This window comes from Paramormyrops kingsleyae, chromosome 22, assembly GCF_048594095.1.
Source record: "Paramormyrops kingsleyae isolate MSU_618 chromosome 22, PKINGS_0.4, whole genome shotgun sequence".
Lineage (NCBI taxonomy): Eukaryota > Metazoa > Chordata > Actinopteri > Osteoglossiformes > Mormyridae > Paramormyrops > Paramormyrops kingsleyae.
In genome coordinates this window covers 195171-209564 of record NC_132818.1, presented here as the reverse complement: position 1 = coordinate 209564, position 14394 = coordinate 195171, and the positions used below count along the sequence as shown (strand labels likewise).

The window sequence follows — 14394 nt, the reverse complement described above, 5'->3', positions numbered from 1 at the left end:
TCACCAGGCTTAGATCTATCTTCAAAGTAACAGGGCTGCCAGCTCACACATCTAATGTGACAATTAACGCCAATTCATAGTTCGTCATCGGTTTTCAGTGTCGTTTATCTGTTTAACACGTTTGCTGTCCTACGCATGTATTTGTGCACAATCTATGTTTCATAAGTGTCAGTCTATTCCAAATCTAAATATTTAATATATTCACCAGAGAACAATTTGAAGAAAACAAATGTGTTCTATGGCACCTTTAAGCTTAAAGGCCTCTATTAGCAGCAAAATGGTCATGCAATTTGTGTTTAAAACATAAAAATGTTCCCTGCACTGTGCTTGCAGCATTTAATGAATTGCCCCTCTCTGTTTCTTTGCATTACACTTGAGAAGCCTGTAATTGAAGATGCCTGTAATTCAATAGCAAGTGTCCACTGCAAATCTCTACATGTACATGAGTTTAAGTCATTGTCTTATTGTTTTAACCCAACGTATTTTGTGTCAGTTTGTTTAAATGTTTTAAATAAACACAGACAAAAAATTGAAGGCAAAATAATTAATTTATTTAACAGAAATATTATATACATATTACATATTATGTTATATAAGCTTATATTGACCTTATTTTGAACTATCCTAACTTAATTTCATCCTATCCTGTTATACAACCTTATCTTAACTTTATCTTATCCTATGTAATTTCATGTTATACAACCTTAACTTTATCTTAATGTTATCCTATGTTATTTTATGTTGCATAATCTTATCTTATCTTAATCTTGTCTTATCCTATGTTACACAACCTTATTTTAACTTTATCTTAATCTTATCCTGTCATTTTATGTTATACAGTCTTATTTTAACCTATACTATCTTAATCTTGTCTTATCCTGTGTTATCTTTTATTTTATTTATTTAAACCTTTATTTTACCAGGCAAAGCATTTAGAACAAATTCTTATTTACAATGCCAGCCTGGCAAGTGCCCAAGAGCACTTAATGAACAACATTGAACAGAAACAACAAACAAGATTATATACAATAACACATTACATACATCTTACAATCATATTTTAAACTTATCTTAACCAATCCATCAGATTAGATAGGTAGCCCATCAGATAGGTAGCCCAGCTCCACAGCCATCTCCAGGACCCCGGGGATGGCACTCAGCTGGTCCAGCATATCACTGGGAAAGATTAGCTCATCTTCATCAGTGCTATGCCTCATAGGACCACCCTCATTATCGCCGTAGGAATAGGGAGCCTCTGAGCTTCTATTCCTCCATTGTTTGCAAATGTTAACTGTGCTCACAAATTCGTTCCACCACTGCTGACACCAGTAATAGGCAAAGCAATTGGCCTCATAGGTCATGTGGCAGTAGTTGTTTAGGTAGTAATTATATAACGTATTAAATCGTTCCATTTTTTCTATGACGTCAGCAGGGGACATAAATGGGGGTGTCGGACCTGTGACCAGCTGAGATGAGGGGGCTGTAGCCTGCGCTGGAACGGGACGCAGGGGGGTGGGATGAACCGGGGCTGGAGCTGAAGATGGAGCTGGGCTTACAGGTGAGGCTATGAGAGGAGAGGAAGGAGGAGAGTCCATAAAAAGAGATAGAGATAGAGAGGGAGATGGAGATGATACAAAAGAGGATGGAACTGGTGATGGAAATAAAAAGGAAGTGGATGAAAGGGCTGGTGAGCAGGGCTCAGGCTGTGTCACTGACGGGGCTCCATGCAGAATAGCAGCAACCTCGTTGTCACACTGCCTGAGATCCTCACACGGGATGTTGTCACCTACATGGGTGGAATCAAAGGGGTTACCTGACACTGTGCTACTGCAGCATAGCAGCTTCCGCAGGTTTTTCGTAAATGGCCCCTTCTGTCTTCTCCTCCGTCGTCCTGACAGGCCTCTCGACGTGGTCAGGGGGTCGGATGCCGGTGGCCCGGTGCAGCATTTCGCCCGACGGCCTCCTCTACTGGTACTGGTTCGTCCTTTGGGATTAAAAAGACAGGGGACAGCACATTTAATTAAAGTGAATCCTTATGTCACTCTACAACAAAACTACATCACATACACCTTATTGGATACAGGAAACGGAGGCTTGGGAGACTTATGCGCTGGTCTTGAATTGGGCCGCCTGCGTTTCAACAGGGGAACTTGACCTATAAAAACACACCAGTTAGTGCACAGATTCCCTGATATGCAGAACAACAGCGAAAAACAACACTGGAAACGGATGTAACTTATGCATTATTACACCAATGTTGAAATACTTTCCTTGCCCTAGTAGCATAAAAGCCAATCTAGTTTATTTTTGTTTTGTTCAGGTTTTTTGTCAAAGGAAGGCCCTTTTCAGTAGGCCAGTGTCTAGTCAAAGGTGTAAACTCAAGAGGAAAATAAACTATTCTGACTGTGCCATTAATTCTCTTTTTTTCCAGTTACTTTGGCAATATTGTCTTTTTATTCAATTTTGATAGTAATTTGAAATGTTTTAATTTAAATTATATTTCCACAGCTAGTTCTGGTATTAATTGAAGTTGTCATGAAAAATAATAACCCTGTACCATGCCTCGATCACTAACTGCTATTCTGCTACTGCTAACAGCATTGTAAGGAACTGTGGTTTTGATACACATTTCACATAAGTAATGATATCTCAGCAACTTAAAAACCAAATTTTCTGGAGATATTCATGACATTATGAGCTAGATTTATTTTAAAAATGATCAATTTTGAAATACAGGTTTTTTGTTGTTATTGAATTTTTAATACTTTAATCAGTTATTACATGGTAATTATTCATATGGGCATGGCATATTATTTGTTCAATCTATAGAGCTGGACAATAGCTTTAAAACAATATGAGGACCATTTCTGTGCAGCTTATATTATGGTAAGTATAGCCAGTCAAAAAAAGGAAAAAAAAAATCAAAACTTCATCCATCCATTATCCATACCGCTTTATCCATCTGGGTCACGGGGAAGCTGGGGCCAATCCCAGCATCTTCAGGGGAGAGGTGGGGTACACCATGGGTTGGTCGCCAGTCCACCACAGGGCCAACACAGACAAAAATACTCGGATTCATACCTATGGGCAATTTAGAGTAGCCAGTTGACCTAACCTGCATGTCTTTGGACTATGGGAGAGAATCGGAGCAAACCCACGCATGCACGGGCAGAACATGTAAACTCCACACAGAAAGACACCCTGGGTGACCCGGGGATCGAACCCAGAACCTTCTTGCTGTGAGGCGACAGTGCTAACCACTGCAGCCCAAGTTAAAACTTTCTTCGCTTAAATCTTCCGCAATATTGATCCAAGACACGCCCAATTTCAGTTTCATGAGTTACTCATGTGCCCAAATCGGCATGCCAAGTTTCGTTAAAATCCGTGACGATGAGGTCCGAAAGTCTGATGATTTGACATGGAATGACCCTGATGTTTAAACACATCACAGCGACAGATTTTACTGATTTCATTATACAATAGAGCAGACATGCCGAAAAGAGCCCCGTATTTTTACTGCTTCATGGTAACAAATCACCGTTTGGCTAAAAGTCAACCATTTTATTATTTAGTATCCTAAGACATGTTGTTCCAAAATAAGATAGTTATCACAGACTGCAAGATTCAACAAGACCAGCCAACCCTATTCTGACTTTCATTCTTCGAGCTATTCTGGGCATCACTTTGCCGTCCTTACCATGGCTAACTGAACCGGGGATGTCTTCCGGAGCAATCCGTACACTGACTGCCCCATTAGGCAGGAGCCAGTCGATTCTCCAGAGGCACACAGTGGCGTTCAGGGCAGACATCTCTATCACGTCTTGTCTCTCGCTGGGAAGCTGCAAATCTGAGCTGCTTTGAATGTTCAAATCAAATTAACTCTAAGTGCAACTACAATTGTTATGATGCGGTTGCTATGGTACTGTGGCCAATTAGTGTCAGCGCGCTGCAAAGTCGTCAAACACTTTAAACAAATGACAACACACACGATATACATTAACAAAAGCGCGGAAAAATAATAGAAGCACCGCAAATTTAGAAGACACGTTTAAAAAGTGAAAAGCGCTGCAGATCCGCTCACAACACAGTTGCTAAATTTCCGGGTGACAAAGAAACCAATTGTGGCTGGGCTGTATATCGAATGTTTACGCAATACCGATATATTATCAAAATAAGATGTAGAATGACACAATACAGTTCGTGTCTGTATAATTGATATTTATGTATAAATAAAATTTGATCGTTTGTTAAAATTAGGTCGCTATTATAGTATTTGAATACAATTCCTTCCTGGTAGCAAGTAACGCGAGAGCTGCGGTCGCGTCCTTCCACAGACTCCCAGAATTCATAGCGAAAATTATAAGCGACCCATTCAATTAGCGGAAGATTTGATGGAGGGGACTGACCGGCCGGGAGACGTTCTTATCTCACTTGTGGTTTTGATTTGATTTTGATTTTTCTGAATATTTAGCAAAGTTGGAAATTTTCGTGTAGTGCTAATATTCCTAAGAATCTAGGGATATGTCGATACACTTATTGCGATGTTGTGTTTTTCGTACAGGTATCGATTTTAATTAATAGTTTTCATGGAAAGGTTCCCGCAGTGGTTTAATTTCTGCTCTGTCTGACCCCCGGACAGTTAGACAGCAGTGCTGTAATTAATCTTCAGCCATTTCACTCTTCCACTGTAGCAACGTCAACTGAAAAATTGTGAACAATGATGGAGGAACTGTTCCGAGCTCTCCAATGTTCCTCTGACTATGTTTTACTGGTTTCTTTGCTTCCAGTACTAGAATTTTATTCGTCTTTGTTCTTCTTTACTGTTGGTGTATATTTCTTTTATTTCATATTGTATTTTACTTGTAGTTTTGTTCTTCATATGGCGCCGACAGGCTTGCTCCAAAGACATCTCATTGTATTTGCACAGTAAAGCTGTCTTATCTTGCGAGAGGAAGTAGCATAAGGCTGCACTACTAACCTTAGCATTAGCAAACCTATAGGTATACCTAGCAATGTTGGTAGTAACGCGTTACTGTAATTCCACTACTTTTGTCTGTAAGGATCGTAATGTGACTAATTACCATTTCAAATAAAAAAAACGCAAAGTACTGAAATTTCAACGGACTCTTACCTTTGTCTTGCGTGAAAATATTAATGGATAAAGGCAGCATGTTCCCCTAATTTCCTGTTTATGATGTAACGCCATCCTACCTTACCGTGGCGCAATGAATGGGTGATATGTTATAGGTACGCAGCCGCTGATAGATACAATTAGACAGTTGTATTCTCTGGCACTGTCACAGCAGCAACACTAAAATAATATAACTACCCAGAGAGCACACATGCATTGGCACTATGTCTCCGCGGTGCTTGAAAATCCATCAGCAAACATCTCTGTGCTGCAGAAACATCACCACCGAACATTTGATCCCATATTACCCCGATGTCGGCGCGATGTTAAAGTGCACCTGTGCACCACACGTGGAAACTCCTCGCGGACACACGGTCCAGTCCCACCCTTATTATAATTACTTTTATATGCAGTAATTGATAACTAGTCATTTTCGGTAACCTGCACAACACTGCAGACTAGTAACTACCATCGTTGGCTGAAATCCGAAATAGTTGTGGTGCTATATATGACGTTAGATTGTTACAGGGACTGTGATAAATGCAAATCGAGCCCTCTATTATGGTTGCGTTAAAAAAGTTAACATTTTTACTCAGATTTCTTCCATTTGTACGTGGTGTGCTTTTTATAGTATGACAAGTTTTCCTAACATCAGATTTAAAAATTGCAAAATATAGCAGCATATTGAAATGCAATTCCTGTATCTTGAAACGTGACGTGTTGCCAGACTCTCCGATACACAGCTCTATGGGCCATACAGATGAGATGAAGGACATGCAGTTTGCTAAGTCACGAACAGTGTTGTGCAAGTTACTTCCAAACTGTAATACATTACAGATTACTTGTTACTGTCATTTAAAAGTAATCCCTTACCTTACAATATTACTGTCTCAGAAATGTAATACGTTACATCACTCCTGTATTACTTTTGAGTTACTTTCACCAACATAATTATAGAAGTATAACATTCTAAAATGACAATTGTTCTGCAGGGCATTTTACATCCTATAGAGGGCGATATGATGTAGCATAATGACTGTGGCCTATCCAGGGTACTAACAATATAGTTTATAATTGGCAAAGTGAAGACTTAAGACCATGCAAGACAGGATGACAGCCAGAATCACACAAATGAGTCTGTTGAAATTATGGTAGAGGTAAAGTGATTATCTGGCAATATCTGTAAATAGCTTGGGTATATTCGTATTAGACACAACAGGACTATATGTAAACTTAAGATGCAGATTTTTTTTTGCGTTGCCATTATTTTATTCACTTTGAATTCAAGTTGTTTACAACACAAAACTGTCATGCACAAAGTGAGCATGATGAACATAGCTTCTGCTTTCTCAGTATAAAAGTGCAATTAGAGGACCAACCCCTCAACCTCATTCATTTCAGTCCATAGAAATGAACATATAGGCTAAACACAGCCTAACTTCTTAAAAAGAAAACAGATCAAATAGAGACCTATATGCCTCTAAAAAGACTAAATCAATCCACATAGGCTACAAGAACAAGACATGACTCTATGAAACTATAGAACTAAACACACTTTTCAAGAATACAAAAATGAAATTAAAGTGCTTGGGCCTACAAGGCCTAACAGGAATTATGGCTTAGTCATTTAAGTAAAAAAAAAGTTCAGTAAAAAGGGAAGTCATAAAATAAAAAAAATGAAAATAAAAGAAATAGAAATACAAAACTGAAATTAAGGTATTTGGGCCTACAAGGCCTCACAGCAAATATGGCTCAATAATCAAACTTAAAAAAAAGTCAGACATGGCCTACAGGAAAATTTAATATAAAAATCTTGTGTTTCCTGCCAAAAATAAAACACAGGTAATGTGCAAATCAAGGCTGTGTTTACGGCTATGGTGGGGGCTAGCCTATTCCATTATACCCCCTTGACTGAAATATCTGTTGAAGCGCATCAGAATAAGGTGCTGAAAGCGTCCATCACCAAGACGGTTGCATCTTGGGGTGAGTACCAGACTCCCAAGACTGAAAAGTCTTTCGACCGGTGCACTGGACAGTGTTGGTGCATTATAGCGTAGCGCAATTTTTTTGATTCTTGGAAACTCATGCAGGCTTTCCATTACTGGATCAGAATTTAAATAAGATGTTACCTCCGTTTCCACTGACATAGGTGCATCAGCCATGGCATTGGGCTGTTCATCAAATGAAAAGAAGTCATCCTCACGGGAGGTGACTACAGCAGGTTGACGAGCATCAATCTCTACTACTGTTAGAGAGCGGCACTCAGTGGTGAGGAGGTACTTGATGTGATCTCTCCTGGTTTCCTCTTTTACCCAGCGCAGTTTAAACTTGGGCAGCGAGACGGTGGCCAGTAGGGCTTCCTTGGAGTCAATTGTTGTGGCAAAGCGAGTTTTAATCGCTCCCACAATTATTTCAGGCAACCCAGTGGTCATTTGTGAAAGTCCATTTTGCATTGCTAAAGTTTTGGCCATAAGAACTTCAAGCGTTGGTTGAAGTGTCCCATAAAAACAAGTTTCCTCACCCTGCAGGATGTCCAGTGCAATGCTGAAAGGCTTCAGAATGGAGCAGTATTCCTTCAGAAACTGGTATTCCCTGTCATGCATACATTTGACCTGAAGCTGCGTGCATAGATTGTTAATGTCAGTCAGTTGCATTTCTATGATCCGAACATAGGCATCATAGAATGAGTTCCACCGGGTTACCGAGGGCACAATCAACTTCCTTTCACTGATCTTTTCTAGGCACTCCGAAGCAACTGTGGACCGGCTAGCTTTGGTCCATAGTGCTGAACACTTAGCTGTGGAACTGCGGTAAACGGCCCTGGATTCTTGGTTTGATGCCAACCATTTAGCAATCTCATTGGTGGCAATGAGGTTAAGTGTGTGAGCTGCACATCTGTAATGTGCAGGCAGCACACACATCCCTTGCTGGGCATCCTCATCATATCCTTCAGTGAGAACGCTTTGGAGGTCTGTGAAGGCCTCTTCCCCATCCTCCTCCTCCACCTCCTCTTTATCCTCCGCAGATTCGACTTGTTGGTATTCCTTAAACACTTTAACAAAGTTGCTGCCATTGTCTGTCACACATGCTGTCACCTTTTCAGCAGTTAATCCATACTGGGAAAAAATATCCTCGCGTTCAGATGCAACTGCATCATATGTGTGCCTACCTCTGAACCTACGACAAGCGATAGCAGCCTTATTCCGTTGCAGTGTCTCCGAATCGACCCAGTGGACCGTCACCCCCAAAAAACTCTTGTTGTGGGCAGTCCAAATGTCTGCAGTTGTTGACACGTACTGCTGTTCATCAATTGTTTTCTTTAGCTCTATTTCCATGGCAGTATAGTTCCTATCCAGTTCTTTGGCGAACGTTGTTCTGCATGGCAGTACATGCTGAAAAACAAGTAAAATACACATATTAAAACTCCAGTTCATGATCGTGTCATGCTAAATCACACATTTGTCCATTCCAATCAGATGCAAGAGCATACACTCACATTATGCTGCTGTATTAAGGTCTGTTGATAGCTATAACATTTTGACTATACATTTTGACCCAGTAACATAGAATCAGGGGTGCCCAACCCTGATCCTAGAGATCTGCCTTCCTGCAAAGTTCAGCTCCAACCCTGATTAAACACACCTGAATCAGCTAATTAGGATCTGAAGGAGCACTTGATAATTACAGACAGGTGTGTTTGATCAGGGTTGGAACTGAACTCTGCAGGAAGGCAAATCTCCAGGAACATGACTGGGCACTATTTCAAAACAGGAAACAGGAAAATACATTTAATCTTAGTGTTTTTGTATTTTCAAAATACAAAATACTTTTTGCCAATCAACCTCTTTATTAGACTGGTGATTTCTTGTATTAACTAGGCTATACAAAAATAAATTAAAAAATACTAAGATTAAATACATTTAAATACAAAATACTATTACAAAATAGTATTTTGTATTTTAAAATGAATTTTAGTTTGAAAATACAAAAATACTTTACTTTGTAATACTTAAGTTTAAAACACATTTAAATACTAAATTCATTAAATTTTTTCAAAGGTATTTAAATATAAAATAGACCCATCCCAACCCTGAACTAGATTATATAGAATTCTAGCTAGTCTCATGTAAACGTTAGTTTACCTTGCCATTGCTGCTGGTCACAGGGATCTTGCCAACCAGCTTTCTGAAAGCAGGAGATTCCACCGTTAACAATGGTAACATGTTTTCGACGACGTACTCTGCCACAAGTCTTCTGACTTCTCGAGGTTCAAGTGGCATGATGGCAGACCGAGAGAAACTTAATTTCTGTTGTTTTGGCTTATTACGCTCGTCCTCTATTTTCTTTCTCTTCTCAGTAAGTGGAGTGATCGCATGGCACCGCTCGAGATGTTTTTTTTAATTGCTAGTGCTATTTCTTGACGTCGATAGTTCTCTCGGCTTTTACACAAAGGTTGCATTTGACAATAACATTCTTCTTATCCTTCTCTCTGACAAAATCGAAGTAATGTGCATACGTCCATCTCGCGAATGTACCGTCATCTGCCATCTTCATCCATTTGCCACTTTTCCACTGGCCAATGCGCGCTAGGGCTTAACACGAACCGGGCAGGGCTTATAGCCTTGGACTTCAAGTTCATAGGCTGAAATAATGCCTCGTTACAAAATACAAAGTTCCACCAGCGAGAGGGAGCTGATGAATGACACCACACGTGTCTATTCACTGACCACGAACAGGAAATTACTTGCAGGATTTTTGATTTGTTAATGTCTCGCGGGCGAAAAGTTTGTTGTAACGCAAGCATTACTGAATATGTACCGAGTAAAATATTACTGAAATTTGATTAGTACTGCCTTACACTACTGCGTTACAGCAAAAAGTAATACGTTACTGTAATATATTACTTTTGTAACGCGTTACTCCCAACACTGGTCACGAAGTTATCTTTTGTCATGTGACTACGGTTACATACCTTAACGCAATTAAGATGTTTTCATGTGTTTTTAATGATCCAATTAGTTTCCCTTCAGGGGATAGCTGGGGTCCATGGGATGTTTGGAAGTTAGTGTCAGGGCATTCTGATAGAATGTGACCATTGGCAACAATGGGCTGGACAGCTCTGTGCTCATCTTGTCTCATCTGGGACTCCCACCATCAATGGCACTGAGCATCTCCTCTAGAAGCAAACACTGGGGTGCCACCAAGACCAGCAGGCTGCTGGTGGCTCTGGGATGCAACCACTACTGAGGCCAGATGAGGGAGCCACTAATGATGGCTTGAAGACATGTCAATGTCAGAATGACATGAAATGGCTTGTTTGTTGAACCTTGGCCGGGAATATGAGAGCACACAGATCCAAGGATGGGGCACATATATGCAACAGAGGTACACCTGTGCAGATTTTGCCTAGGGGCACTAAAATGACCCAAAAGCTCAGCTCTCCGGGTACTGAGGGGAAATAGTTTCAGAAAACTTTTATTCTAGGGACAAACTTCTGTGGAGGCAGGACGAGTCACCAGCTTCTCACTTCAGTTATTTACACGTAATGTTCATCTATCAAAGGTAAGGCACTTTGTTTGAGATAAATGTAGAACTACAGGATAAATTTACAGTTATACCGCCAGGTGTTTTCAGAACAGCTCGCTTATAGTAACATTATCACTCGCAACCATTTCACTTGTTTGATGAGAGAGAACTGACCAACTTTTATCTCTCATACGTTCCCTGTAATTATGCGCTAAATAATGAATTGTCATGACCGTTATTTGATAATGTGTGTGGTTTTTATGTTGTTGTATGATAAAATCTTGTCGGCACGGTACTGACAGTAATTTTGTGTCACCAATTAGCTAGCATCACTCACTTGGTAAGAGGCTGAAGCTAGGTTTGCCACATAGCCTATGTGTCTATGGCTTGTAGTAAAATGACACGCGGGATAATGAATGGACATGATCGTTTTTTGTATTTGTGTGTATAGTTTTTTGTCATAATGTTAAAAAATCTTGTCAGTCCGTTTCTGACAAACTTGTGTTGATCAGTGACCTGAGCATCACTCACGTGGTAGACTACACACCCCCACACACCAGAGGGGCCCCAGCCCGTCCCCTGGCAGGACGGACCGCCGCCCACCACAGCGACCCGGCACGCCTCCCCCCCAACACTGCAGGATGATCCAAGGGGGGCCCATACAAAGAAGACCCCCCCCACCAGGGAGCGGACCCGCGGCAACCGGGGAGCGGCAGACCCCCCGCCCAGCCCAAACCAAACCCCCCAATCTGCCTAGCAGGGCCCAGAGAGTCCCAAGATTCCCCGGCGCACGGCGCAGCAGAGCCAAGCACCACCGGGCCCGCAGCCCAAGAGAGGAGGCCACCCACACTGGCCAGGGCCACCCGAACCCCCCCATGATGGATCTTCCACCCGGCGGGCCACCCCACCCGTGCAGGGCCAGAAACAGAGAGTTGGGGGGGGCCCTCAGCCCCCATTCCTTCCCCGAGCCATGTTGGTGTGAAGTGTGCATGTATATGTGTGAGAGAGTTGTGTGTTTATGTCTATAATGCATTAAAATTAGTGGGTGCAGTTCGGATATGAGGGCCCCACCACTGGCAGATGGCAGTCCCCCATCCCCCTCCCCGCACCCCCAAGGCCCTAATGTAATATGGACTGTGTATATGACTAAGGTGCAAAAAGTGGGCGAGCAGTTGAGGCATGGGCACCCCACCGCTGGCAGACGGCAGAACCCCACCTGCCTCAACCCACCTCCTCAGCCCTAGTGTCATGTGGTGTCTAACATGCAAGTAAAAATTGCGGGGCAGTGTCTCGGCGCACCTCCCCACCGCCCCTCAAGGCCCTAGTGTTGTGTGAAATGTGGTGTTGGGCCAAGGGGAGCAATAAGGGCGTGCCAGGAGTGGGCCCCCCCCCGGCACCGGGGCCAGATCCCCGACTGGCCCCGATTAGTCCCCATCCCTGACCCCGCACAGCCGGCAGGGACGGCCAACCGAGGTGTTCAGGGGCGCCACAGGCAGCCCCGCAGCAGGGAACCCCCCCCCCCCCCAGGCGCAGACCGGGAGAGACCCACCCCACCACGCCCGGTGAGACCCCAGCTAGCAGCCAAGGACGGGACAACCCCAGACCCACCGGCAAACGAGGAGCCGATCCAGCCAGGTGGGGTGACCCCCGCCCCCCGACCACCGCAGGCCCCCCCCCAGGCGAGGCAGAGGCTCCCCCCACCGCCCCCCCAAACCACCCCACAGCGCCCGAGGGCCCCGCGCCGGAATCGCCAACGGCAGACAGCTATCCCGGGCAGACCAGGCCCCCCAGCATGCGGGCGACCACCCACCCGGGAGCCGGAGCAGCGGCCCCAGCAGATAGAGCCCACACCCCCAAACCCACGCACCCCAGCGCAGCGGCCCAGGCAGAACCCAGAGGCCCCACCCCCCGATCCCCCCCCAGCACGCCACCCACCCCGGGGGGGCAGAACCCCCCATCCCCCGCACCGCCCCCAACAGGCCAGGCCTGCGGCCACCCAGAGACACTGACCATGCGCCCTCAGCCAAGTGAAACACCAGAGGACCCCAACAACCCAGCCCCCAACCCGGGACGGCGACGGCAAGGCCCCACCACCCCTGACGGCATTACATTAAAAAATTAATTATTGGAGTCCAACTATCTTCAAAATCGATCAAATGATTTTTCTTACAGGCAGACATCCTCTCCATGGAAACATAATCCAAGAGTAGGTTTTTGAACAGATTTATGTTTAAATTCTCTTTTGACTTCCAGTTCAGGAGGATTGTTTTCTTGGCAATGGTTAGTACTGTGAGAAGCATGCAAGATTTATTCGTGTCCATATTAGAGTCTGTGAGGTCCCCAAGCAGGCAGAGTGAGGGCGAGGGTAGGATGGGATGCCCTAGGTGTGTCGATAAGTCTTCACAAATCCTTTGCCAGAATTCGTTGACCGGTGTGCAATACCAGAAAGCATGCAGATAATTATCTGGTGCGTCTTTCTTACAAGTTAGGCATATGTCAGTATCTCTGATACCCATCTGGAACATCCTCTGCCCTGTGTAGTGTGTTCTGTGTAAAATTTTGTACTGTAATAGCTGCAGGTTGGAGTTCTGATTCATTTGAAAGGTATTCAAGCAAATTTGCCTCCAGAAGTTAGTGTCTGGGTTGATGATGAGCGTTGTATCAGATTCTGCTAGATGCACGTAAATCCTAGACAGTAATTTTTTAGTTGGAATTATTACGAAGTTTGCTATTTTAGGTGAAAGCTCCAGATCTAATTGCTTACGGCACCATCTATTATGTATTATTGATTTAAGTTGAAGATATTCTCTAAGTATTTGTTTTTCTCAATGCTATAAGTTTCTGCTTTTTTGTCAAATTATATCATGCGATTGTCTTGGATTATATGTTCGAGGCGCTTGACTCCTTTATTATGCCAAGCCAGGAAGTTCCAGATGGGTGTCAGTTTGCATGGGACCAGTGAAGTTTGGTTCATTCTAAGAAAATCCCACCAGGCTGTCAGCGATGTGCTGATGTTGATGCTCATAAAACAGCAATGTCGTTTAAGTATATGACTGATAAATGGTACGTCCTGGACTTGAATATCATTACAGAAAGTTTGCTCAATATCCAGCCAGTTGGTCTAAGATATTTTGCGTAGTCCATTTTAGGACATATATCAATCTATTAGCAAGAAAGTAGTTGTAGAAATTGGGAAGCTCCAAACCGCCAGTTTTTGGGTTTCTGTAAAGTTTTTAAACTTATTCGTGGTGGTTTGAATCTTACACCTCCTTTCACCCTAAAGGCTTATTGAATGTGGACTAAGATCCTGTCCAAAGCACTGGCCCTTCATCTGGAGTCAGTTCTTCAAACTATTGTTTCTCATGACTAGACTGGTTTTATCCATAATAGACACTCCTTTTCCAATCTTTAGCAAGTTTTTAATATAACTTGTCCACAGTAGATACCCCAGAGGTTCTGCTGTCCCTTGATGCTGAGAAAGCATTTAATACGGTGGAGTGGGATTGCATGATCTATTCTTTACAAAAATTTAGATTTGGTAAAAACTTTATACCCTGGATTAAACTATACTCTATTCCTTGACAAATAATAAGACAAATAACATTCAATCTGATTTTTTTTTTCATCTTTCCTGCTCAACTCGAAGGGGTTGTCTCTTAAGGTCTTTATTGTTTGCTATTGCCATGTAACTCCTATCTGTTGTACTTTGAGCTAGTTGGCATTTGTAGGAATTGTGC

General features: G+C 42.9%; 1 protein-coding gene across 1 annotated transcript; it reads right to left on the bottom strand.

Annotated features, from left to right (window-relative positions):
* Positions 1-529: 529 nt before the first annotated feature.
* On the bottom strand, positions 530-4068 carry LOC140581627 (uncharacterized). Its single transcript, XM_072704927.1, has 2 exons — positions 3698-4068; positions 530-1984 (listed from the first exon to the last, which is right to left on the bottom strand). Exons 1-2 carry the CDS (start codon positions 3807-3809, stop codon positions 1089-1091), a joined length of 1008 nt encoding a protein of 335 aa, XP_072561028.1. The 5' UTR covers positions 3810-4068; the 3' UTR covers positions 530-1088.
* Between the last annotated feature and the right edge of the window lie 10326 nt (positions 4069-14394).